Source organism: Convolutriloba macropyga, chromosome 8, assembly GCF_964194025.1.
Source record: "Convolutriloba macropyga chromosome 8, txConMacr16.3, whole genome shotgun sequence".
Classification (NCBI taxonomy): Eukaryota; Metazoa; Xenacoelomorpha; order Acoela; family Convolutidae; genus Convolutriloba; species Convolutriloba macropyga.
Window position 1 is genome coordinate 8,143,683 of NC_134475.1, and position 26,388 is coordinate 8,170,070.

The 26,388-nt window shown below is 37.1% G+C and overlaps 1 protein-coding gene across 1 annotated transcript in view; it reads right to left on the reverse strand.

Moving 5' to 3' along the window:
* Positions 1-26,388, reverse strand: part of LOC142344349 (uncharacterized) — a 101,269-nt gene that overhangs the window by 69,401 nt on the left and 5,480 nt on the right. Inside the window, exons 4-13 of the mRNA XM_075395937.1 lie at positions 20,187-21,702; positions 18,583-19,542; positions 13,203-13,396; positions 12,351-12,657; positions 11,095-11,188; positions 10,580-10,781; positions 7,585-7,902; positions 6,848-6,974; positions 1,535-1,739; positions 975-1,124 (exon numbers count right to left, since the gene is read on the reverse strand). Of these exons, the coding sequence (XP_075252052.1) occupies positions 975-1,124; positions 1,535-1,739; positions 6,848-6,974; positions 7,585-7,902; positions 10,580-10,781; positions 11,095-11,188; positions 12,351-12,657; positions 13,203-13,396; positions 18,583-19,542; positions 20,187-21,702 (4,073 nt within the window). The remainder of the gene's footprint in view (positions 1-974; positions 1,125-1,534; positions 1,740-6,847; positions 6,975-7,584; positions 7,903-10,579; positions 10,782-11,094; positions 11,189-12,350; positions 12,658-13,202; positions 13,397-18,582; positions 19,543-20,186; positions 21,703-26,388) is intronic.

The window sequence follows — 26,388 nt, forward strand, 5'->3', positions numbered from 1 at the left end:
CACCAAAATCTTTCCCAAAATTGAAACAAACAGCACAAATACCGAGTTAATTAACGAGGAGTTAAATATGGAAACATAACCGAACGTCAGGTGAATTGCTCTCAAACGACCGGCGAATGGTTGAATTTGGTTGTAGCCAATTGGGGTTTAGGAATGCTAGCATTAGGGCTTGCATTAAGGACGGGGGGGGGGGGGGTTGAGCGGAGTACGGGGGGGGGCTAACTTGGGATGGAGGAGTGCGGAGAGATGGAGCCTGCGGGGTTACGGGTTGGAATGGAGTAGAGGGGGATGAATGGAGGTGGGGGGGGGGGGGGGGGGGGGGTGAGGTTTGTGAGGGCGGGGGGGGGGGGGGGGGGGTTCAGTTTTCGGCGAATCGAGACACTAGTGAACCATGAGACGTTAAGAGAACCTAAGGCCCTCCCTCTGGGCTTTACCTGTTTATCTAGTTTTTGAGGACGAAAAGTCAATTAGTCAGAGAAAAAGTCGGTAGTACAAAAACTCCAAAAACGACCACCATGAACATCGTTTATGGGAACATTAACGATAATCAATCAACATTATTAATTAAACATACCCGACTACATCGGCGAATTGCTCTCAAACGACTGAGCGGGGGGTCAAACTCTAAAGAACCACCTTTCTCTCCATGAACTTATGGTTCCACAACATTTTCCGTGAATTGCATACTTAGAGACTTGTACGGCCTAATGCTCTAAGAAAACTTTTCAGCGACTTAATGACCTCCAGACGTTACATGTTCATCCCGTTCTTGAGGACAGTCAAATAGTCGGGAGAAAAAAGTATCAGACGAAAAATCGGTAGCACGAAAAATCGCGTTATAAAGACCAGCAGGACTATTATAAATACTACAAACTTCGTGAACTCTCCCAAACGGTGAACTCAAAATAACAGCTTCGGAGCAGACATAATTTTGAGGACGGTATCGCAGTGAATCGTAACAAAATGGAACCAACCTCAAATTCGTAGTAAACAATCTCGTGTTCTGCTGCTTGTACTGTGTGTTTGTTAGTTGTAGAAGGCAGGTTGGCGTACCTCCTCATTGCCTCCGAATGTGCCATCTCACTTGAGTTCACCCAACTGCCCCACATTCCTATCTGGTCTTGCTGAACATGAAAAAGGAACAATCGTTACGAGAAAAAGGGGAGCATAGACATGGTTTTTGAATGCAATTTCACATTAATTTTTTTTTATCTGCAAATAATTGTTCGAATTAAATTGTTCCACAAAAAACTACATTTCTTATCACTGTATAATTGAGCATATTATGAGCATATACATCAAACTTATCTGAGCAGCACTTTTTCAGCACTACTATTTAAAGCAAAATTGAGTAATTAGGGCCCACCATTACCGTTCTCAACATGCAAAACTCTATACCATTCAAACAAAGCCTTTGCAGCTTGTTAGAGCTACAATTCAACATTCACTCTAAACACTACCACGTACGTATACTGAGAATCTGAGGCAGTTTTGAAAAGTCAAAGGGAAAGAAAAGAGTTCAGTGATTTCTAACCAGTTTGAGGGTTGTGAAGGAGGGAGGCTTGAAATGTTTGTGGAATGAGAGGAGTAGCTGCTGTTGTTGGGGGGAAGACGATGATCCGGATGATTTGTCGTTAGAAGAGCTGTTGCTGGAAGAGATTGGGGCCATCATAGGAGGGGCAGAGAAGGCGGCCATCAGGTTGATAGTCGACACCCACTCATCCATCTCTTGTTTAGACCTTATAACATACAAAACACTCCATTATCCGATTCTCCAACCTCTGTTTGAAACCAATTAAACAACAGACTAACAATCGCACGTCAGGACAAATTGCTCTCAAACGAGGTTAGCGGGGGGATCTTCGGTTAGTTGAGGTAAGGAGTGGAAGTCAGGGGGAGGGGTTCCAAACTAGCCAAGATCTACCCTTCACGCCATGATTTTATTGCTCTCTTCGTTCAAGAGCAATTACACAAATCCAATATCTCATTCTAGTAAGGATTTGACAAGTGAAATAATGGTGCATAAAGTTTCCCTTTTCATCACTAAAATCTAACCGATTGATACAAGTTTTATAGATGCGAGGATTTGAAATTAGCCTCCTATATAAGAAAGCTGAAAACATCTAAACTTACCTTAGAAAATTTTTGAAACCACATGGCGTCAAGTGAATAAAATGGTAGCAATAAACGGAAGCCCTCAAGTTGAACCAATTATGTCTCATTAGATAGCAAATGTCAGAGTAGTCAAAAGCCGTGTCAGAGTAGTCAAAACTGTTAGATATGAACAAAAACTATTAAATGTATCCACTCCTGACTCATTAGAGAAACCAGAGAACGGTCAATAGTGACACTAAGTGACAAAAAAACAACAACCGCAACTATGAGAACTCGCAAAACATAGCTGGCAGATCGCCAGAAAATAGCCGTAATAGCTTTGTAGATCTGCAGTCTAAAAAAAAAAAACAGTAAAAAAAGACCAAAAAATATTCTTTTCATTAAAGAATGATATGTTATACTTTTATTAAGAATCTATATACGCTAATGCTCTCTCTATTAGCTTATTAGCTGCTCTCAAATAACCTTCATTTAGGTGACCCACAATCACTTGACCTTATGGCTCTTGAGGCTGGAAAAACTCAAAAAAATACAAAAAACAATTATCAAAATATACAGCTCGTAAAATGCCAAACAAGCAATTGTGTCATGCAAAAGACTATTACCGACTATCAAACGTCAATTCAATAAAACCTCGAAAAATGACAGAAAAACGTGAAATGCGCCATTTTGGGCTTAAAAACTCCAAAAATCACTTTTTAACTTTGCAGCCTCACCAGCAACCGCACCCCTCTTAAGCACTTGAAGGACTATTAACGCCAATTTTGGGCCTCTAATGAAACTTATTGTCCCCTGGACGTTACCTGTTTATCCCGTTTTCAAACATCAAGTCATTAAAAAATGTGCGAAAATATCTTGCAACAAAAAACAGCCGTACATAACAAATTAGGCTACTTTTAAAGTAGCATCGAGTGCTATAATAGCCGGCTGAGGGCGGCTATTAAACCAAGAGCTCGGCAATATAGCAGATAGCTACGCCTAGCTTACAGCTATAAATAGACCACAGGACTAATATAATTGATACAATCTTCGTTTGAGGGCAACATTGGCTTACTTGGATAAGACATTTTCCACCTACTACTTGCACTCTCTTGGAAAGATGCAGAAATAAAATCCGTTCTGTTTATCTGTTTATCTCTGCTTTTTTTTACTTTGTTCAGAAAACTCACCAATATGATTGTTTTCACGTTCAACTAACTTTTATATCCTGTTTCACTCACACTCGACCAATTAGGGACACACCGAGTCGTAAAGAACCTAAGAGCAGATAGAAAACCAATACTCGCCGCCCTTGGTTCGCAAAAATCTGTACCTCAAATAATTGTCGCAAACTTTGCTTTAGAGCAACTGATTGCAGTTTATTTCATTCTACTTGGGGAGGACAATTTCAAAAGTGCGACTTTCAATAAAAATGACAGAATTCATAAACAGTTTTATCATTTGGCATTACAAAATCAGTTGATTTATTCAAGAACTTCGGACAGCGTGCTCGGTATTTCTGGCACGTATGATTCATATACTCCTTTAAAAGCTCTCGATCTTTGAATTTTCTAAAAACTCCAAATTTCTTTTGAAAGCTATAAACCATTTGTCAGTATATAAAGAATCGACCTTCATATTGACAAAACATAGCCGGCAGATTACCGGAATAGCTGCGCAATACACTTGCGTGCCGTATAATAGAGATAGAAACAGACCTTTGACCTTAATTTAATTAAAAATTAAACTAAGTTTAAAAGTGCAAGTCATTTTTAAGCAAAAGTGAGTTAGCAAAAGTCACGAATCATCAAATCTAAACACGCAAAACGTTTGCTAGAGAGAGTGCAAAATGACATCACGCGCGCAAAAGCCGTTAGCGAGAAAAAGTCATTGACAAAAAAAATTTGACGTTTTGAGTTTTGCTGTGTGAACAAATGTAAAACGAAAAAAGACAGTCGGACGACGAACCAAAAACATAGCCGGAAAAACTCCTGAAACGACTCGAATTCATATCCCCGAAATAACTGGCTTTCCAAAAAAAACTAATTTATTCTAGCAAAACGCATCAACGCAAAGAAAACAACAGTCTTAAGTCAAAGAACAAAACAATTGCCAGCAAAAATTAACATGAAAAATTAGGAAAACTCACTTTATTTTTCGTTTAGTACAAGTGCACATACAAACGAAAACCGTTGTTACATGCAATGGAAACTAGTTACCCAACTACAAAAAAACAGTCAAGCCTTAATGAGCTCACAAACATCCATACCTTTTGAAGAAAATGAGAAAAACAAGAAAAAAACACATTTTTTGTCATATTGAATAGAAAGAGACAACTTTGTAGCAAAAGAAACTTGTATACTGGTAGTAAGAAACTGGTAGTAAGCATATCCTACAGGCATGAGGCTTTACTTTGGTTCCAAAAAAATAACGATACACTGGGCCAAAAATCGCAAAAATACTAAACATAGCCGGCAGATAGCCACCGTTGACCCGCTTGACGCACAATGGGATTGAAACAAAATAAGAGAGAAACTGATAGAAATTTTTCAGTGCCAAACTGGATTATTTGGTGTGCAAATTCTGCATATTCCCTTAGGTTTTTAAATTACACTTAATTCAGCTTCTAAATTGAACGCTAGTAAGCATAATACTAATGCCAGCTAGCAATCGCTTTAATGAACATTGATAACCTAATGCACCATGACTTATTGACCGGCTTTTTAAGCCGATCTCCTTTCTTTTGAAAGGAGAGACTCTAAATAATAGCAGTTGAGAGGCTAACGGCGGCTATTAAAAATCATCAAAGTATTTGAAAAACCTTCAAATAAAAAAAAATAACAATTCGAAGTAAAAAAAAATCGTTTAAAATCAAAACTAAGACCCTTATAAAAAGTGTACGAAGTAATTATCAGTCAAAATGTTTAAGCATTTCAAGTAAATTCTCATTGTCGCACTATGTCAAATGAAATCAAGTAAGTCAAACAAAAATGTGAGAAAAAGGCTCAAATCAATAACTTTTAACAGCTGACAAAAACAGAGCTCATCAGAACCATAGCTTTCAGGCAAATAATAGACTGATAAATAGTAGAATGCGGAGAATAAGGACAAAAAAATAGTCTAGTTCTTGATTCTTGAAAGTTAAAAACCGAAGTTAGAACAAAAGTAAAAAAAAATCAATTACATTTCCTTATTTAGCTTAAAATTATATAGCTATCATCCTGTAAAGATTAAAACATAGTCCAAAGAATAGAATACCCACGTTACAAAGAATCATTAAATGCTTAGGGTAAATTGCCATAATCACTGATTTTTCTTAAAAAAATCCGCTTAAGCTTTTAGACATAGACATTCAAACGTCGCTCGAGAGCAATTAAACTGGAATTAATAAGGCTCGTTTGAAATAAAACTTTAACCAATCAGATTAAGACAGAAACTAACAAAAAAAAAATTATCTGATTTTATTAGATCTAGTAAAAAGCTACAGATGAATACGACGAAAAACAAAAGTAAAAATATCAGAACTCGTCCTCCATTAGTTAGTGTACTCGATCATTTTTATTTGTTTTATATAGCTCAAACATATGAACAATAAATTTCATGTTGATTTTTTTCAAAAACAATGTTGGATTTAAAAAAGCAATCAGTTTTTGTCAAAAAATTCATTTAAGTCGGATATAATTGAATTTAGCCGGCAGATTGCCGGAAAATAGCCGCCGTTGACGCGCTTCATGCACATCGAGATTGAAACAGAAAAAGAAAAAATAAGAGATAAACTGACCGTTTTTTCTGTTTTTTTTTCAGTGTCAAAAAGGGTTCTAATTTGGGGTGCACTTTCAGTTGGATTCCGAAATTATACTTAATTCGGCTTCTAAACTCTAATAAGCTTCTAATAAGCTTAATACCAATGCTAGCTAGCAAACACTAATGAACTTTGATAACCTAATTCTCAATGATTTAACGACCGAGCTTCATTGGTTTATCCCGTCTTTTGATTTTGATCTTTTGACTTTGATAGTATTCACTGTCTTGCGTGATTCATTGAGTGAATGGATTTAAAAACCATTCAGTTGAAACAGTGAGTGAGGTAAGTCTGAAGTCAAACGTGAAAATCGTGACTTACGTAAAATGAAAAATGTGATCAAAAGGTAAAGCCAATTTAAAAAAGGAGAGTGCCTAAATAGTAGCCGTTGAGAGACTGACGGTGGCTATTAAAAGCAAGAATTTTAAAAAGCCAAAATTGAATTAAACGATTGGTAAATATGTGCTCATTTAGAATTTAAAACGCATTATTAGACTCCCGAAAGCACTGTGGTATCAACTTCAGAGGTTCAAATATTAATAAAGCTTCTATTAAAAATTATTTCTACAAAAACTAAATTATAAGCAAAAAGAACTGTGCCAATTGAACAAAAAACGGCTAAAAATGGTTATCTATATGCGGCATTCTGTCAAAAAAATTATTTTTCACAGTCGAAAAGTCATAAACTGATCGAAGCGCATAATCATAAATCTTCTCTCACTCAGAAAAAAATTAGTTCACATGGCAATTTTACTCTTTCGCTTTTAGATCAAATCACCGTCTGAACGAATAGTACTTCCGGTAAGAAAAAACCTTAAAAAAACAATACTCCTCTTCGAGTTGTAAAAAAACCAAGAGCACAGCAACATAGCCTCGCTCAGCTTCGTGGCTATAATTAAGAAGGGATGACATTAAGATATTGACGAATCCACAGGTGGCATGGATAGGTACCTGCAACGGTATTGATATTCCGCCCAGTCAGCTAGACGGATTACGAAGTCCCATCTACCCACTCCTCCACTCAACTTCTCCTGTTGTTTCTCTTTCTCTTTCTTCGACTTACGCCTCAGTGATCCACCTGCACACACATATAAACACTGGTCAGTTTACTTTCAAATATGTCGAACATCTCTGGATCCCATCCACTATACCCTAACCTCCACTACAATATCCGCTACCGACACCAAATATGCCTTAACATTCCAAATCTTTGTGAGCTCTAATTTAGCATGTGGACTTGACGGTTAAATAATTCGCTGCCCCTTAATGAGGGGGTACACACGATAATTTTTCCAGTGATCATTTTCAGATGTGAACAAAGGAACCCTTTTGTACGTTGAAATCACGAAAAATCTAATTTTGTACAGAAATAGCGATGCAGAAACAATAAGATCAATTTTTATTTGAATTTAAAATATGTTATATGTTTGTCTCTATGAATATGATTTTAATGAACTGCCTTCAGCAAGACTACAGTAGTCTTTCCTGCTAGTCCAGCCTTATATAACTTTGTACACGTTAATACTCTTTTTGTTTCCGCATAATTTCAGTACGAATTAAAGAATTGTTATAAAACTCGAATCAAATTACAGGTATATCAAAACGCTTGCAACCGCAGTTGACTGCGTAAATTTCGAGGACCAAAGACGTTAATCTCGAGATTATTTGAACTACACATTTCAACATACCCCCAGATTTCTCACTGCCATTCACCGATGTCCGGGCATCACTAGCCCCGGTGCCTTGGCTAATCTCGTCCAAATTCTCAATTGAACTGGAGATGCTCGACGTTGAGTTAGGATCTGCACTGATCATGGAACCCCCAATAGGACTGTTGTTCAAACTGGCACTGACTGGCAAGGCTAGTGCGTGGTGGAGAGAGAGGACAAGAGCCTTCTGTTCGCCTCCAGATTTCGTGTTAGCTTCATCTCGCGTCTTGTGATGCATCAAGTCGAACCCATGCAGACTTACGTACCAGTGTTTCCAGCTTCGCTTCAATTTGCCAGCTGCAACAATAAAAGCTTTTCATTCCTATGCGATTAACGGTTTATAAAAAAACACTTGAATTCCAATGTCAGACATGATACCGTGGCAATGGGAGTGTTTAAATAATAATGAATGAAAATAACTAAAAATATGAACTTCTGGGCAAAACATAAAACTTCTGACCTAAACTTATGAAACGGTCTCCTCTTAACATAAAAATTGACAAGCCACGTGAAACCTGTTTTCCGATTTGATCACGGAAATTATTTTGGTTTATATTTACGTCAAAATTGTGTAACGATGCGGTGATAATTTTCCAGTTATTATAAAAGAATAAGTTTCACAGAAAACTGTGGATTCTGTTTTTACATGAGATGTCTATGGTTATTCCTCAAACTGGTAACGCTGTGAAGGTAAAGAAGAAAAGAGTAATAATTAAAGCATTCATATATATAAATAGAAAAGTTATTGATTATGGGGTGGACGATGGGCAGTATCATTGCAGCCGGCAGATTACCGGAACAGCTGCGAAAGAATAGACTTGCATGCCATACAATAGAGATAGAAACAGATAGAGATAAAAGTTGAAAGTTATCGACGCTGCTCAAAAAACTATGTAAAAAACATTCAGCGATAAATTTAAAAAGCTTGTTTCAATTCATTGCGCAGAAGCCTTTTCATTAGGGCCCTTTATTACACATATGCCTTTTCATTAGGGCCCTTTATTACACATATGAGTTCCTTTGACCTTAAACTAATTCAAATTAAATTTAAGTTTTAAAGTGCAAAAGTCATCTTATTGAGTGAGGCAAGCCACGTATGATCAAAATCTTATCACGCAAATGAGCTGAAAACGTTGGCTGAAGAGAGTGAAAAATCACGTCACGCGCGCAAATGCCGTTAGTGAGAGGAAGAAGTAATTCAGAAATTTTGACCTTTTCCACTTTGCTTTGTGAACAAATGTAAAACAAAAAAAGAGCGTCAGACGAAGAAACAAAGAACATAGCAGGACAAGTCCTGGCGTAAAATTCAAAAAAGTTTGATTGACTCAGCAAAAACCGAACCAGAACAGACTATGAGTGAATTGGGAAAACCATTTCTAAAAAATCAGACCAAAAAATTAAAAAAAACAATCAATGTCAAAATTCCGCATGTGAACAAAACACTAGCGAGAAATGGAAATTTGATTCAAACAAAAAAAAACTAGGCCTAGAATGAACAACGAATGGATTGGGAAAACCATTTAGAAAAAAAACCGATCCAAAAAATAGAGAAAACATAGCCGGCAGATTGCCGGAATAGCTGCGAAAGAAGAGACCTGCGTGCCATATAATAGAGATAGAAACAGATACAGATCGAAATTGAAAAATCGACGCAGCTCAAAAAAACTAGGTAAAAAACATTCAGCGATAAATTAATAAAGCTTGTTAAAATTCATTCCGCAGAAGCCTCATATTAGGGACCTTTACTGCACAAATGAGTTCCTTTGACCTAAAACAAATTCAAATTAAACTTAAGTTTTAAAGTGCAAAAGTCATTTTATTGAGTGAGGTAAGTCACGTATGATCAAAATCTAATCACGCAAATAACCTAAAAACTTTTGCTAAAAGCGAGTGAGAAATGACGTCACGCGCGCAAATGCCGTTAGAGGAAGAGGAAGAAGTCATTCAGAAAATTTGACTTTTTCAGCTTTGCTGTGTGAACAAATGTAAAACGAAAAAAGAGCGTCAGACGACGAAACAAAAAAACCAAGAGCACCGCAATATAGCTTCGCTCAGCTTACAGCTTCGCAGCTATAAACATACCCGGCAGATTGCCGGAAAATAGCCGCCGTTGATTCCAATAAGCATGATTGGGATTGAACGAATAGAATATATTGAAAAAAAAAAGATTTTTGTACAAAAATATTTTTTAAGTCCGATTTATTTTGATGGCATTTCGTAGTTGAACATTTTTCTGTTTCTTAGAGAGAGGCTACAGGGGCTACTATCAAGACCAATAAGCATTAGAGGTGGTAACTAAGATTTATAGGAACGACGTTCAAATAGCGGCATCTAAAATTGGGCTTTATGGGTTTATCCCGTTTCTATTTCTGACTTCAATTTTTTATACCGACTCTGTTCATTTTCAATTGCTTTGCTTAGCAACTGATGTTCAAATTCACTTTTAGCAGAATGAGAGAAGAGAGAAACTAGCCTAGAGAAGTCAAAAAGATTTCACGCAAAATGTCGAAAAAGCGGCAAAATGGTAAAGCGAAAAAAAGTTTGACGAAGTAAAAAAAAAATACGAGCGCAATAATAGCCGGCTGAGAAGATGAGGGCGGCTATTAAACAGTAAAAATCACCGTCAAATTGCCTCATATGAACAAAAAAACTTCAAGCAAATTTTTGTTCAAACACATTTTTCTCACTCTTATTTTAAAATTACAGCGAAAAATTTTCACGCCGCAAAACCACTCGCTTTTTCGCTCCACTTCCTGTTCCGGCGTGACCAAAATCACTGGTTACAAAAATCATGAAAATGTTTGAACAGATCTTAAAAAAGACAGCGCCACAACACAATTCAAATTCTTTGAATTGTAAAAAAAGCAAGAGCAGCGCAATATAGCTCCGCTGAGCTTAAGCTCCGCAGCTATAATAAACTTTAATTGAACTTAAATCCATTGTCACTGGACCAAGTTCTAGTGAAGCAACTCACTCTTCTTCAGTTCCGGCTCAAATATCCACTTCCGGCTGAGGTAGCCAGAGAAGGAAACAGGTCCAAGGAAGCCGGTCACTTGGGGCGAAATACCAGCCAGTGTTGCAGGAACATTGTTAGAGTTAGCTGGATTGCCAGTCATTGAAGGTGGGAAGATTGCACTTGAGTACACGGATGCTGCAGACTGCTGTCCACCGTTTTCCTAACAAAACGCAAATTTGATGATAAAGTTTGCCTATGATAAAGTTGGATTTGAGGTATGCCGGTTCACTTTAAATAAAATTTCTCCGCAATTAAGCCCCACAACACCGAAAAATAAGGACTGGAGGTGCACCCGTAAAGGATCTCACCTGTAACACTGCAATTGATGGGCTACAAAACCGGTATTCCAATTTCTGTAAACTACCGTAATGCAAGTCATTAACGAATGTGGAACAATTTGAATAAATGTAAGGTCAAAATGCATCAAATGTTAACGAAAAATAACAACGAATAATAACAACAAAGCTACTTACATTTTGGGGTAAATTATCAGCGGGGTCTATCAGCATGTAGTTTCCTTTAGACGGCATCTGTACATCTGCACCCTCTTGGAAATATTCTGACATCCTAGAAAAAACGTTAATATAATAAAGATCAGATGTAGAACCAAGACTTAGTTGTCAAATGAATATTACAAGACCTTCGGCAACTTTCCTTATTCACCCAAAAGCACTGCAACCGAAATATTTTATCGGGAATTGATGAGGCTGAAACTTCCATTTCTACTGTTAGCTGATAAAAATTGCAACATACGCGGCAGAATGCCGAAAAATAGTCGCTATTGATTCCCACGAACCCTATTGGCATTGAAACAAGAACAGAAAAAATGATTGATTTATATTAAAAATGACAAAAGTGTGGATAATTTTTTATCAGATTTCGGAGTTAAGCACACTATTGTTTCTTAATGAGAGAATAATGGGATTAGAGCGAAAGACTAAGATTATATGGAACAAAGTTCAAACACCGGGCATCTGAAAATCAGCTTTACGGGTTTAGGCCGTTTCTTTTTGATTTCGCTCTTCGATAATGCAGCTTAAAAGCAATTTTAGCAGAATGAATGAAGAATAAAATATGGTTGTCAAAGTTGATAGATCCCAAAAGATGATCCTAAAAATCCTCAAACTAGGGAACTTCAACAGGAAACACCAACTTTTAAACGACTACAAAAATTGCTTCAAACTTTGACATGAAACTTTGAATTTCACATGAAAGCTCTACTTAAGTTGTATCATGTGGTCATTTTTAATGATGACGCAGGACGTTTTATTTCCGTTTCCTTTCATTTATTGCACGTTTTTAAATTGCTCTGTTAATTTTTTTATCCATTCTTGTATTGTCGTCGATATAGCTTACAACTCACTTCGAACACTCACATTTTCAATTAGTCGTACAATTTTGTCAATAAATTTTCACCTTTTGTTTTCATCATACCAGAGAGCTTTAGATTAGAAAACACTGAACCAATACTTGCAACAATTGGATCATTCTGTTTCCCCCGTGTTATTATGCCCCCCAGTGTTTCTATAGAATGTCACTATGTAAAAAGAGCACGTTCACCTGGGGGCGTAGAAGTTATATGCCCACTACGCTGGAGAGGGGGGCAGAATAGATACAAATCCAACTGGTAGAAACCTACCAAAACCATACAATAGCGGTTATTTTGCGTTGTTATTCTAAGCTTTGAGAAAAACTTAAAACAGAAAATGGAAGTAGAGGTGAAACTAACTGGTAATAATCCATCGAAACCATGCCATCTATTATTCCACCCGGAGCAGGTACCATAGCTGGAAACACTGCACACATTAGGGGCTCATCTCTGATAGATTCGTACAACTCAGTCAACAGCTCCCGACTGTACTCTGTATACTCTTCCGGAGGTTGATCTAGCATCTGCTGTGGCTTTGTGATCACATTGGTTACAAATTGATCTGAGGTCATTGGCTTCACTCCAAGTGTGTTCCTTGACCCCGCTCTCAGAGCGTTCAGATCTTGGTTCAAGAGGACTAAGGCTGTTACAAGATAGTCGACGGATTCTGAAACACAGACAAATACTTAAGCAATAAAATGAGTGCAGAATTCATTACGTCTCTAGATTTTCATTCAACTAATCAAGAACTTTTTCAGTTACACCTAGCCACTTTCAGTACTTTGTGATTTTTATGGCTTTAGACATCTCCTTTTGAGGTAGACGTCAGCATGGAAAAGCCGCATTATAATGGGCACAAGCGTTATAAAAGAACTCATCTGAAATGAAGATCAAGGTCAACATTAGTATATGTGGAGCAGTTTTCTGCTTTCAACGATTCATACCAAAAAGATTTAGAAAAACTCGCTGTTGAAACATAACACTATATTTGAACATAACAGACCAAAGTCTGCGAATTGCAGACGAGCTATACTCCGCCAAACGACTATAGTGATGTAGGTTTGCAGCTAGCATAAGCTAGGGGAAGCTTGTATCACTAGTAAGAGGAGTGGGGCGGCGAAAAAGTGCAAAAGGGATGAGGTTAAAAGCGTCGGAGAGGGGCCCAACTTGTAAGCAACTTTGTTTAAGAGCAATTAATAATGGCGTTCTTACCAAAAGATGGGAATAGTTCCGGATTGCAGTCGGCGTATCTACGAGAGAAGTGACTTAGGATTCTCTCTCGTTCCTGAGTGTCTCCATGGAGACCGAGAGTGGAGAAGAACTTCCTCAGTGAGACATCCACACGCTCGTCTGCAAAGTCGAAGAACTTGAAGTACTCGGTTGCTACCACTTGCGAGAACTCTTGCCTGAAAAACAATTAATATTAACTCCTGTTTGCAAATATTAATATTAACTCTTGTTTGTAAACATTAATATTAACTCTTGTTTGTAAATAATAATATTATCATTATCTCAGAAAGTTTCGAATCAGGAAGTAACAAAAACGTATTTTCCACTATTCTAATTACTCAAGAAGCAACAGCATCGAGTTTATTAATCAATGAAATAAAAATATCTTAAGGCCCTAACCTCAACAGTGACGGCTAGAGAGACCACATTGACTAAAAAGACTTTAACTTAAAAGAAAAATCTGCTTCAAAAAGCCCCACATTAACAGATATTTCCCTCGCCTTAAAACTTTGAGTTTTGCTACACATTTTGAGTTTTGCATTGTTTCACAGCCAGTCGACCAACTTCAAAATAGCCAGAGACCTTCTGAAACAGCTGGGCGTCAAACTCGACTTTGGCCACAGCGTCCTACTCAACAAAAACAATAACAACGACATCAACAGCACTTTTAATACTATTAAACCTTTAACCAAAAGTGAACAAGAAACGATGAACTACAATTCACTCAGCTCCCCTATCCAACATTCTTTGCAACTGCCCCCCAGGATTTCCATTCCAAATTTTTTATGCAATCATTGCTTGTAGGGACGTAAATGAGAGAGAAAATTGGTTCTCGAACGACTAGTGGGAGCTCGTATCTATTGTAGCCTGCTTCACTGGGGTGAGGTAACCAAATTCAAAAAGTGGGCCTCAAATGACGTCATTAGAGGTTAATATATACCACTAAAACGACTAATAAAGTTTAGTGAAAAAATAACGCCAATTTTGGCGCTTTTCATTTAAGTTTTTGTAAGGAACTGCCGCCACTTGGGTTCAGATGCTAACACTTGTGAAAAAAAAGAGAAATTTAGATCGCACAAAACAGTCAAGGGCGTAATAGTCATGGGGTAGGAGGGGCACAAACGGAAGAGATCTCATTTACTATATTAAATAAACTGCACTGTATAACCTTAAGTCTTGCCTCTTAGTCGCAAAACTAATTAGGTAGCTCTAGATTAACTTGCAAAAAACCAACAGCAAAAAAACTGAAAATCAGACGATTAGGCAAAAATTCCCTAAAAACGAATGGAAAAGGAACAAAAATTGATCGAAATTATTCCAAATTTTTTTTGACAAAACAAATAAAAACTAATCAAATCAAATGATCCCAAAATACACTGCAACAACAAAAGAAACACCACAATTGTCATTTAAAAAGTGAAGATGAATGCAAAAATTGCAAATCAACTTTTAACAATGCAAATGCCTTGCTTCAAAAAGCAGACTGACCTAAACACTTGTTTTCTAGTGCGGCATTTGACTTTACATTCTGTGAAGAAAAGTTACAGATAAAAAACATAGCACGCAGATTGCCGGAACAGCCGCGAAAGAATAGATATAAGTTGAAGAAGTTATTGACGCCGATCAAAAAACTATGTAAACATTCAACGATAAATTAAAAAGCTTGTTAAAATTCATTGTGCAGAAGCCTTTTGGATAGGGACCTTTATTGCGCCTATGAGTTCCTTTGACCTTAAACTAATTCAAAATAAACTTAAGTTTTAAAATGCATAAGTCCTTTCATTGAGTGAGGTCACGTATGACCAAAATCTAATCATGCAAATGACCTAAAAATTTTGCTAGAGAGAGCAAGAAATGACGTCACGCGCGCAGATTACGTTAGTGAGAGAAAGTCGTTCAAAGAATTGTGACTTTTTCAGCTTTGCTGTGTGAAAAATGTAAAACACAACAGAGCGTCAGACGACAAAAACAAAAGAACTAAGATCACCGCAATATAGCTCCGCTGAGTTTACAGCTATAATTATACCCAGAAGAATCCGAAGAGTTGTTTATATCAATTTGTCTGACATAAGTTGTTCAAGTGTGGCAACTCACAACAAAAGGATTAAAAAATATAGAAGACAAAAAGAAAAACCAGTCAAAAACCAGTTATTTTTTATGACATTCTCTAAAAGTTAAAAAGTCTCAAAAAATCTTATAAAGCGCATCAAGCAAGAGTGCCATATGTAAACAATGAGCACACACAGGACATCCCCTTAGCACTAAAAAACTTAAAACATGATCAAACAAGCAAACTAAAATCCAATCGAAAAAAAACAAGCAAACTTAAATTGATATAATCAAAAGATCTCAAAAATCAATAAAAAAAGACTAAGTCAACCAAACCTTAACAAGAATAATTTAAAAAAGCACCAGAAAAAGAATACAAAAACCAAACCCGGCAGATTGCCGGAAAATAGCCGCCGCCGTCATCCAATAAGAATGATTGGGATTGAAAGGATATTGAAAAAAGATTTTTGTACAAAAACATTTTTTAAGTCCAATTTATTTTGATGGCATTTCGTAGTTGAACATTTTTCTGTTTCTTAGAGAGAGGCTACAGGGGCTACTATCAAGACCAATAAGCATTAGAGGTGGTAACTAAGATTTATAGGAACGACGTTCAAATAGCGGCATCTAAAATTGGGCTTTATGGGTTTATCCCGTTTCTATTTCTGACTTCAATTTTTTATACCGACTCTGTTCATTTTCAATTGCTTTGCTTAGCAACTGATGTTCAAATTCACTTTTAGCAGAATGAGAGAAGAGAGAAACTAGCCTAGAGAAGTCAAAAAGATTTCACGCAAAATGTCGAAAAAGCGGCAAAATGAGGTAAAGCGAAACATTTTTGTTCGACGAATTAAAAAAAATAGGAGCGCTATAACAGCCGGCTGAGAAGATGAGGGCGGCTATTAAACATACAAAAAGTCTAAAAATTATTAAAGAAAAAACATGAAACGACTAACGTCGGGCAAACTGCTCTTAAACGGCAGGCGGGCAATTTAGTTCGGGCTGTAACCTGGATGAATTTTTGTTTATCCAGGGCGGTATTTGAACCCTCAACCTCAGTTGTCCTCGACAGAAGCATTCGTCAATCGGCTATCAACTTTCTGATTGCTTTTGCAGTGCTTTTAAGTTAGCAACAAATTTTACTTTGGAGTGAGAGCAATTGAGATCGCTCAAAAATGAAGAGAAGCGTGAAAAATTCACTTGAGAAGCCAAAGAGTGTTTTAGAACAAAAGAGCAAAAAGGTCAAGCGAAAGTTTCGCAAAGAAAGGCGCGGGTCCGATTTTATCGTAGTTTGCCCTCACGCACGAGCTTCAAATAATCCTATAAGAGCTTACTATAGACAAAGGAAATCAATACAATGATTAAAATTTAGAAAGGCTAAAAAAATCTTTGACGTCTTTCTCAAATTGACTTTTAACAATCTGTCTCTAGATGAGCTCAAGTCCTTAAAACTGTTAAAAAGAGAAAGTCACCAAACCCGCTCATCCCAATTTTTGAATTAAGTCTACCAGAAAAGGAAAAGATGAAACGCTTTCACAATTCCATTGTTCACCAAACCCACTTAATCAAAACAGTAAGGCCGCATTAGAGGGCCGATAAAAGCTGCCATTAAATAGACTACGAGAAACAAACTTAAAAGCCAAAATAATTACGTTCAAAACTCTGTGTCTTAATTTCAAAGAAAACAATAACAAAACCAAAAAGGCATCAAACAACACCTAAACTAAACAAACTAACCTATACATACTTAAAAAAATATATATGAGACCAGTCCTTAATGAGACTCCGTAAACTAAACAAAGTGGGCTTAAAAAGCATATTTGGTACCATTTTTGATGAAAGTCTAATAAAATTCGACCTACAGAGCAAAAATCTCAAAGCAGACCTTTCAGCAACTCTATCTAGAAAGGTAGAACTAATATCAATATTGTTGACAATTTTAACAAATTCTAGCAAGATTTAGAAAAATTTGGGTCAAATTTACGGAAAATGTGAAAAATCACGGAAATGGGTCTACTATTCACAAAACGTTAATTTAACGATAAGTCCACAGAAAGGCCGACATTCTAAAAGAGCCCTTTAATTACGTATTCAACGCTGGACGGTCTCTTTAATATTACCACTCACAACTCTTCGATGAATAAATCTATCGGTCAAAATTGAGTGTATAGTTCTTTCCTCCCACTAAAGTGAGGTCGGAACAATAATTATATCAGACACTTCAGTCACAAATAAAAGTCGCAATCGCAGAACTAAGCTGGCTATTAGAAAAAATTAACAGACTAACTTTGTTTGAACTTCAATTTTCTTCATGATCAAACAAAATCAAAACAGCCGCAATATTCACTAATTGCAAAATAGCCGGCAGATTGCCGGAATAATTGCGAAAGAACAGACTTGCGTGCCGTATAATAGAGATAGAGACAGATATAAGTTGAAAAATAGCCATGTAAAAACAGCTATGCAAAAAAACATTCAGCGATAAATTTAAAAAGCTTGTTAAAATTCATTGCGCAGAAGCCTTTTCACTTGGGACCTTTATTACACTTATGCCTTTTCATTAGAACCCTCTATTACACATATGAGTTCATTTGCCCTTAAATTAACTCAAATTAAACTTAAGCTTTAAAGTGCAAAAGTCATTTTACTGAGTGAGGTAAATCACGTATGATCAAAATCTGTTCACGCAAATGAGCTCTAAAAACGTTGGCTAAAGAGAGTGAGAAATGACGTCACGCGCGCAAAGGGCGTTAGTGAGAAGAAGAAGTCATTCAGAAAATTTTTTCAGCTTCGCTGTGTGAACAAATGTAAAACAAAGATTGCCAGACGGCGAAAAAAAACGTAGAACAATTCTTGACTCACATTCAAAGAATTTTCATTGACTAAATAAAAAAATTTGACCTAGAATTGCCTATGACTGGATTGGGAAAAATCAGAAAAAAAATCAAAGCGAAAATGCCGCATGTGAACAAAAAAACACCAGCGAGACAGCGAACTTTTGTTCATTCACCGTTTTCTCATTCTAATTTAAAATTAGAATGGAAAAATCTGCTCCACTTCCGGTTTCGGCGTGAACAAAACCATCGATTCAATTTGACCTCAAAAATCATGAAAATGTGTGAACAATTCCTAAAAAAAGACAGCGCCCCAATACAATTCAAATTCTTTGAAGTGTAAAAAACCATCAGCACCGCAATATAGCTCCAATCAGCTTACAGCTATGACAAATAATGCATTGAAAGTTCAAAACGGTGGCCGACAAAAAAACCTATCTTTTGCTTAGCAATTGAGTTACAACTTCAATCTTACTTACTTTTTACCCAGGTGTTTCGGCACATCCGCTCGCCCAAATCCATTCAAATAATATAATCTAGAAGCCAATCTTTTGGCCGCTGCCAGATCAACCTCCGGTGTTGGTTTGGGAGGAGGCGGTGCCGCTATTTCCAAACTCTCCAAGATGTAACACTTGCCTTCTGATTCTTCATCATCTTCATCGATGTCTAAGTTCTCTTTTTCAAATGAGTCTCTTCTAACAGATGTTCCCTTAGCCGAACGAACTCCAATTGAACCTGCGCTGCATGCTTGCTGGTCATCAATTCGAGAAGCAAACGATTCTGAAACTCCAGGAGTCACATTAGAAGCTCGATCACTGCAGGGCTCATTGTTGAGTTCGTGGACGGCGCCATTTTGACTCGGAACCGAGGTTGCTAACTCCTGGTTGAAGAACAAATTTCGCTGAGTTTGACCCAAAACTGGAGAGTTAAAATGCTGGGTTTGCTGCATAGGCGATATTTCATCGTCTGTTAATGAGTCATTAAGGTTTTTATGCAGGGGAGGTGTGGACAAGTCTGTCGTGTTCATGGATTCCGGTGAAGATATATTTACGGTCACTTCTGTCGAGCCAGAAAAACTAGCTCCTATGTCGTTTGGTTGTAAATCTTGAGGATCATTTTTCCCTGGGGTCGTCGTAACTGGAAATTCTTTCTCGTGTTGGAGAGACTGCTGAGAACCCTTCTCGGAGGGTTTTTGATTAGCGAAGCTGGAATTCAAAGATAGATTTTCTGGAAAATAGTCTGCCCAGCAACTACTCGGGTCAGCTGAAGCGATTGCTTCTTTGATTTCTGGCGATAAAGATCGCGATTCCTTTTCTGGCAAACCAGATGAGGTATTGTCGGTTAATAAAACTTGCTTAGTTAAATCTTGGTTATCAAATTGGTTAGTTCCGTTAACTGCTCCAAACGACCTTGAAGTTGAAGTGAGGTAAATCACGTATGATCAAAATCTGTTCACGCAAATGAGCTCTAAAAACGTTGGCTAAAGAGAGTGAGAAATGACGTCACGCGCGCAAAGGGCGTTAGTGAGAAGAAGAAGTCATTCAGAAAATTTTTTCAGCTTCGCTGTGTGAACAAATGTAAAACAAAGATTGCCAGACGGCGAAAAAAAACGTAGAACAATTCTTGACTCACATTCAAAGAATTTTCATTGACTAAATAAAAAAATTTGACCTAGAATTGCCTATGACTGGATTGGGAAAAATCAGAAAAAAAATCAAAGCGAAAATGCCGCATGTGAACAAAAAAACACCAGCGAGACAGCGAACTTTTGTTCATTCACCGTTTTCTCATTCTAATTTAAAATTAGAATGGAAAAATCTGCTCCACTTCCGGTTTCGGCGTGAACAAAACCATCGATTCAATTTGACCTCAAAAATCATGAAAATGTGTGAACAATTCCTAAAAAAAGACAGCGCCCCAATACAATTCAAATTCTTTGAAGTGTAAAAAACCATCAGCACCGCAATATAGCTCCAATCAGCTTACAGCTATGACAAATAATGCATTGAAAGTTCAAAACGGTGGCCGACAAAAAAACCTATCTTTTGCTTAGCAATTGAGTTACAACTTCAATCTTACTTACTTTTTACCCAGGTGTTTCGGCACATCCGCTCGCCCAAATCCATTCAAATAATATAATCTAGAAGCCAATCTTTTGGCCGCTGCCAGATCAACCTCCGGTGTTGGTTTGGGAGGAGGCGGTGCCGCTATTTCCAAACTCTCCAAGATGTAACACTTGCCTTCTGATTCTTCTTCATCTTCATCGATGTCTAAGTTCTCTTTTTCAAATGAGTCTCTTCTAACAGATGTTCCCTTAGCCGAACGAACTCCAATTGAACCTGCGCTGCATGCTTGCTGGTCATCAATTCGAGAAGCAAACGATTCTGAAACTCCAGGAGTCACATTAGAAGCTCGATCACTGCAGGGCTCATTGTTGAGTTCGTGGACGGCGCCATTTTGACTCGGAACCGAGGTTGCTAACTCCTGGTTGAAGAACAAATTTCGCTGAGTTTGACCCAAAACTGGAGAGTTAAAATGCTGGGTTTGCTGCATAGGCGATATTTCATCGTCTGTTAATGAGTCATTAAGGTTTTTATGCAGGGGAGGTGTGGACAAGTCTGTCGTGTTCATGGATTCCGGTGAAGATATATTTACGGTCACTTCTGTCGAGCCAGAAAAACTAGCTCCTATGTCGTTTGGTTGTAAATCTTGAGGATCATTTTTCCCTGGGGTCGTCGTAACTGGAAATTCTTTCTCGTGTTGGAGAGACTGCTGAGAACCCTTCTCGGAGGGTTTTTGATTAGCGAAGCTGGAATTCAAAGATAGATTTTCTGGAAAATAGTCTGCCCAGCAACTACTCGGGTCAGCTGAAGCGATTGCTTCTTTGATTTCTGGCGATAAAGATCGCGATTCCTTTTCTGGCAAACCAGATGAGGTATTGTCGGTTAATAAAACTTGCTTAGTTAAATCTTGGTTATCAAATTGGTTAGTTCCGTTAACTGCTCCAAACGACCTTGAAGTTGAACTTTTGGCCTTGACCGGTCCTTTGTTAGAATCTGATTTCAAAAGAGGTGGATCTGGAAAAAGAGGCTCAATTTTCTTTTTAGCGACCACAATAGGTGGTTTTTTATCGTCAAAAGTAACAATCGGTTTTTCTTCAGTTGAGCGAGAAAGAGACAAATCACTGTTAGCTCCTATCAAATGTACATCTGTCGGCATGCTTTTAGTAATAACAGTAGTGCGTGATGAGAGATTTTCGGTCGATTTCTTCTCGTTATCTTTGGCTGATCGCCTAATCGTCGCGTAACCCGCAAAACAGTTATCCGTTGTGTAGTCTAGACAGCTGGCTTCAAAAGCCGCTGCAGCTGCTCCTTGTGGAATGCTATGTTGCGAAGCATTGTAAGAATCACCTCTCGAACTTGACAAAGTGCTTCTACTTCCGAAGTTTTCTTGGCCGGGGATAACTTTGTGTGTATGTCCCGATTGTATGGTGAGAGTTTTCAGACTTTGCAAATTGTCGGGCGAAACAGCTGCCGAAATTCTGTCAAAATCTTGAGGGTCGTTTAGAATTTCACGTGTTTTCCGTCTGGTAAATGGGTCTGAAAAAATAGTTGCAAGCGTAAAGAGGTATTTCAAATACAAGCATAGACGGCAATTCCAATGCTAGTTTATAACCAGAAATTAACGATTATAGCGTTATAAACTGTGAATCAAAACGTTGACTATTTCGTAATTCCTCTTTTGCATCTTTAGCATTGGAGTCTTCTGTATGTAAACTAAGAATTTAAAAGCCCAAAGCAATAGGAGGCGAACAGGCAAGCAGGACCGTGGAGGTAGACAGTGGAAGGAAGGAAATATTAAGAGTCCACTTAAACAAAGCTAGTTCAAATTCAGTTTGCTATCACTCACTCACCGCACACAATTTTTGTGCTCCCAAATTGAATTAGCAAAAGTGTTGCAACACAAGGCAAATTGCCACAACCCCTTTTTGCACAATCCCACGCCCCCCCACCCCCCCTCACCCACCCGCCCTCTTATTTCCTGCTTTGCCCAAAAGAGGTCTATCACGCTTGCTAGCCTGCTTGTCCTGCTCGGTTCTTGCTTGTCTAGTGTGACTAAATTACACCATCTCAGCTATAAATATACTCAGTAAAATATTGAGGACCGTTTATGGAGAGAATCACTGAATAATTAAGTACAGAAAAAATGACGTCAAACGCGGAGAAATACTAACTTCAATTTATCATGCTGGAAGTAGTTTTAAAATTTTCCCCAAAATAAAGGAAAATCAATCCCTTATCCAGGCATGTGCGTTTAGCGCTCTGTATCTATCTATCAATTGAATGTGCGCAAAACAAAAGAAAGAATTAACCATGTCAAAGTATATACTGATAAACTCAATTTCAGCCTTTTCCTCACTCGAGTAAGGAAGAAATGAAATGAAAGAACGCCAATATAAAAAGGCGTTCAATAATAAAAGGTATAGAATTTTATTTTGGTTAAATTTGCCAAATATTGAAACAAGCATATAGCATGTTTGGTTTAACTACAGCAAAACATAAACTACTCAATACAACGGGAGGTCTTAAAACTTTAATCCAAAAGCAGCAGGCGCCTTTTATTTCGCCATAATTATCACTCGGATAAAGTCACACAGCCACAAGATAAGACAAAATATCGGCAAAACAAAAAGTTCGAAAATCTTTGAAAGCAACAATCTTTTTTACTAAGTCAGTTTACTGCTGAACCTCCAATAAAAAGCGATAAAAACATGCGAACAAGCTTAATAATAGTGGCGCAAATTGAATTGATTTTGACGTTTAGGTTAATGTTCCTTAAAATTAAAGCTTAAATGCTGACTCCACACTCAAACTTAGTACAACATTAACACATGTCGAACGTTTTCAGCCCCACTCTGATTTTGGTTGTATTTACGCTTTGCGGTTAATACCCACAGTAGGAAACTGTTTGAAGAGCACAACTTTGTTCCCACAATTCTGTTCACACAACGCTTCACAGCACCTCATGTGCAATTAAGACACGGACAAACGGTCAAAGTATTATAAACCACCACCTACTTCGTACCAAAAGGAAGAACTCAATCTTCGAGTGAAGTGTACTTTATACTTATTTTATACTGTGCTGTCGAATATAAAATATAGTATAAATTTTAGCTGTTTAAGTTCAAAAACGAATGCTTGTACCATACCAACATAGCTTGAGCTTTGGGAAAATCTTGGTTTAATAGACTTAATGAAGCCACATGACTTTCAGCTCGAAAAACTTTGTCATTTGCAGCATTTCGCACAACATTTTCACTACATTTTTCACAAGAGCGAATGCGTGCATTAAATTCTTTAATACCACGCAACAACATGCAGTGTGAATTTTGTTGAAAATCACTTGAAAGCTACCAGGAAAGTAATACTCTTCACTAATTGATCGTGACTGGTCGATATACCTTCAATTGTCACGGCACCTACATTAGAAAGCTGGTCAATTCAAGAGCTTCAAAAAAGCATCCGCAAAACATGCTCATTTTTCAACTAAATAGATCTCGGAACGAAAACTTCTATAGTTGCAAGCAATATGCTAGAACATGTATCAATGGGGAGTGACATCAATACACAACCTTTGATATCAATACAGTAGTAAAACTTCGGAAATGGAAACAACAAAGCAGGCAGATTGCCAGAAACAGCTGCTTAGCTTCTCAGATTGCAGTCTCAAAATACCAAACACAAAACGACCCCAGAAATTCAAAAGAAATGAAAAAGTTTACGCCTTAACCTTGCTGTGATGTCTTCTCTTATACTAAAGCCTCATTTCCAAAAAGCAGCCCTTAAATAACCGTTAACTGGAATGAGATATCGGAATTCGACCTTAACTTCAAAATTTAAAGTAAGCATAATTTTTGAGCGTTGGGAAGTCATTTTGAGATGTAAGTCATAATCGACAGAAAAATTATTCCCTCATGAGCAAAAGATTGACTCAAATAATAAAACATAGCCTGCAGATTGCCAGAAAAAAGCCGCAATAGCTTCGTACATCTGCAGTTTTGAAAAGACAGTAAAAAAGACAGCCAAAAAAATTCGTCTTTTCATTGAAGGCTGATATGTTATATTTTGATTAAAAATCTGTATAAGTTTTTGCTGCCTCTATTAGGTGCTCTCAAATAAGCTTCATTTAGAGTGACACGCACCCAATTGACTTTATCTCCTTGAAATAAAGTAAATAAAAGTCAATTTTAAAGTGAGGAAGTCATTTCTGAGAGTGAGGTAAGTCAAATGTGACAAAAAATTTAAACACGCGAATGAACAAAAAAACACGCTCCACTAAGAGCGAAAAATGATGTCACACACGCACTTCAGTTGAAATTGCATGAACGCATGAACAAAAAGCAGATATGAAGTGGTTGGGACGTCATATAGTCGTAACAAAAATCGCGACGACGAAATAAAAAAAAAACAAGAGAAGGCCAATAATAGCCCCAGCTATCGCTGTGCGGCTATTAATAATAATAATGATGAATGAGCAAAGACAGATTTAAAGTGCTCGTGATGTCACGTGGTCGTAACAAAAATATTCACGACGAAATAAAAAAACAATAGACTCCCATAATAGCATCGCAGCTATTAAAAAATTGTTTTGTTTTAAACGTCTAAATTTGCGGAATTGCAAAAAAAAATTGGCTAAAGGAATAAAAAGTTTTCTATACAATACAACTATTACACTCAATACTTGAAAACCGATATGACTAAAGTGTTGTCTATTTGTTTTATAACCTCCCATTTTTTACCACTTTTACGGTATACAAAGAACCATGAAAAAAATCCGGGCATTCAACAAATATACAACAAATTTGCATGCAATCGGTTGTTAGATCTCCTAAACAATAGTAATGATTTAATAAAGCTACCAAAATAGTCTGAAATACAAATTAATTCTGTAACGCAGAAATAGATTAAATTATTCAAACAAACCCGGCAGATTGCCGGAAAATAGCCGCAGTTGATTCCCATAACCAAGATTGCGATTGGAAGAGAAAAAAACTGGTGAAAAAATGATTTTTGCAAAAACAATTTTAACGTGCGATTTAGCTTGATGTCATTTTGGAGCTGAATATACTCCTGTTTCGTAGTGAGACCACACAGGGGGTAGTATCAATACCAATAAGCATTAGAGATGGTAACTAAGAACAAAGTTCGAATAACGGGCATCTAAAATCGGGCTTTATGGGTTTATCCCGTTTCTATTTCGCTTTTTGATACTGACTGTTCATTTTGAATTGCTTTGCTGAGCAACTGCTGTCTAAAAACACTTTAACAGAAAAGTTAAAAAGATTTCACGCAAAATATTGAACAAGCTGTGAACAAAGATAAAAAAAATTTATTCGACAAAGTAAAAAAAACTATTAGGAGCGCTATAATAGCCGGCTGACGCGGCTATTAAAAACAAATAAGCCTCACCCAAAAAACCGTTTGGAATATTGGAGCATAAATTGTAAGACTTTGATTAAAAAAATTAAAAAAAAAATGGTTTTGTCCACTTTTCAATTAGGGAAGATATTGCGAGAAATTAACATAAACAAAACTATACAAACTTGTTTGCAACCGGCTTAGTCTACTTTACATAACAATTCAAAACTTTGATTGCATCATTTGAGCACAAGGAGCATTCGAGAAAATGGAAAATATGTTTAGTAACCAAAAATTTTAAATAGAAATTTTAATTTATCGTTTTTATTTAAAAAAGGTTGACGGGTTCTCTTCAAAAAGTTCTCCATGAGGCTCTCTATTTTATTCAGAAACGCACACTTCACACAGTGCTGAAAACGAAGAAGCAGCCACAATCGAAGAAGAGAAGCATTCTTTCCAATACAAACATCTGACTATAAATTAACTTTTAGGGCACTCATTATTTACCAAAAATTTGCAATGTTTTCGTAGATTTCTCCTTTCGAGCAACTGAATCTGGTTTAGGCCTAGTATCATCTATTTCATTCATCTAGTTTTTTCTAAAGAGATTGAAATAAGTCATTGTTTTGTGATTTGCAAAGCGTTACTAAATTACTGGGCAAACCATTCATCTGTTTTTGCCTAGCAAAACAACAACTTTTAGAAAATTTTTACAAAAAACTAACTCAACACTTTGACTCTATTCTACTATGCAAATCATTATTATTAAAACAACAGGAAAGATACGGTAATCCTAATAGTTCCGTACAGTGTTGCTAATAGTTTATGAAACTATTTGCCTCAAAATCAACCTCAAGCTTAACATTT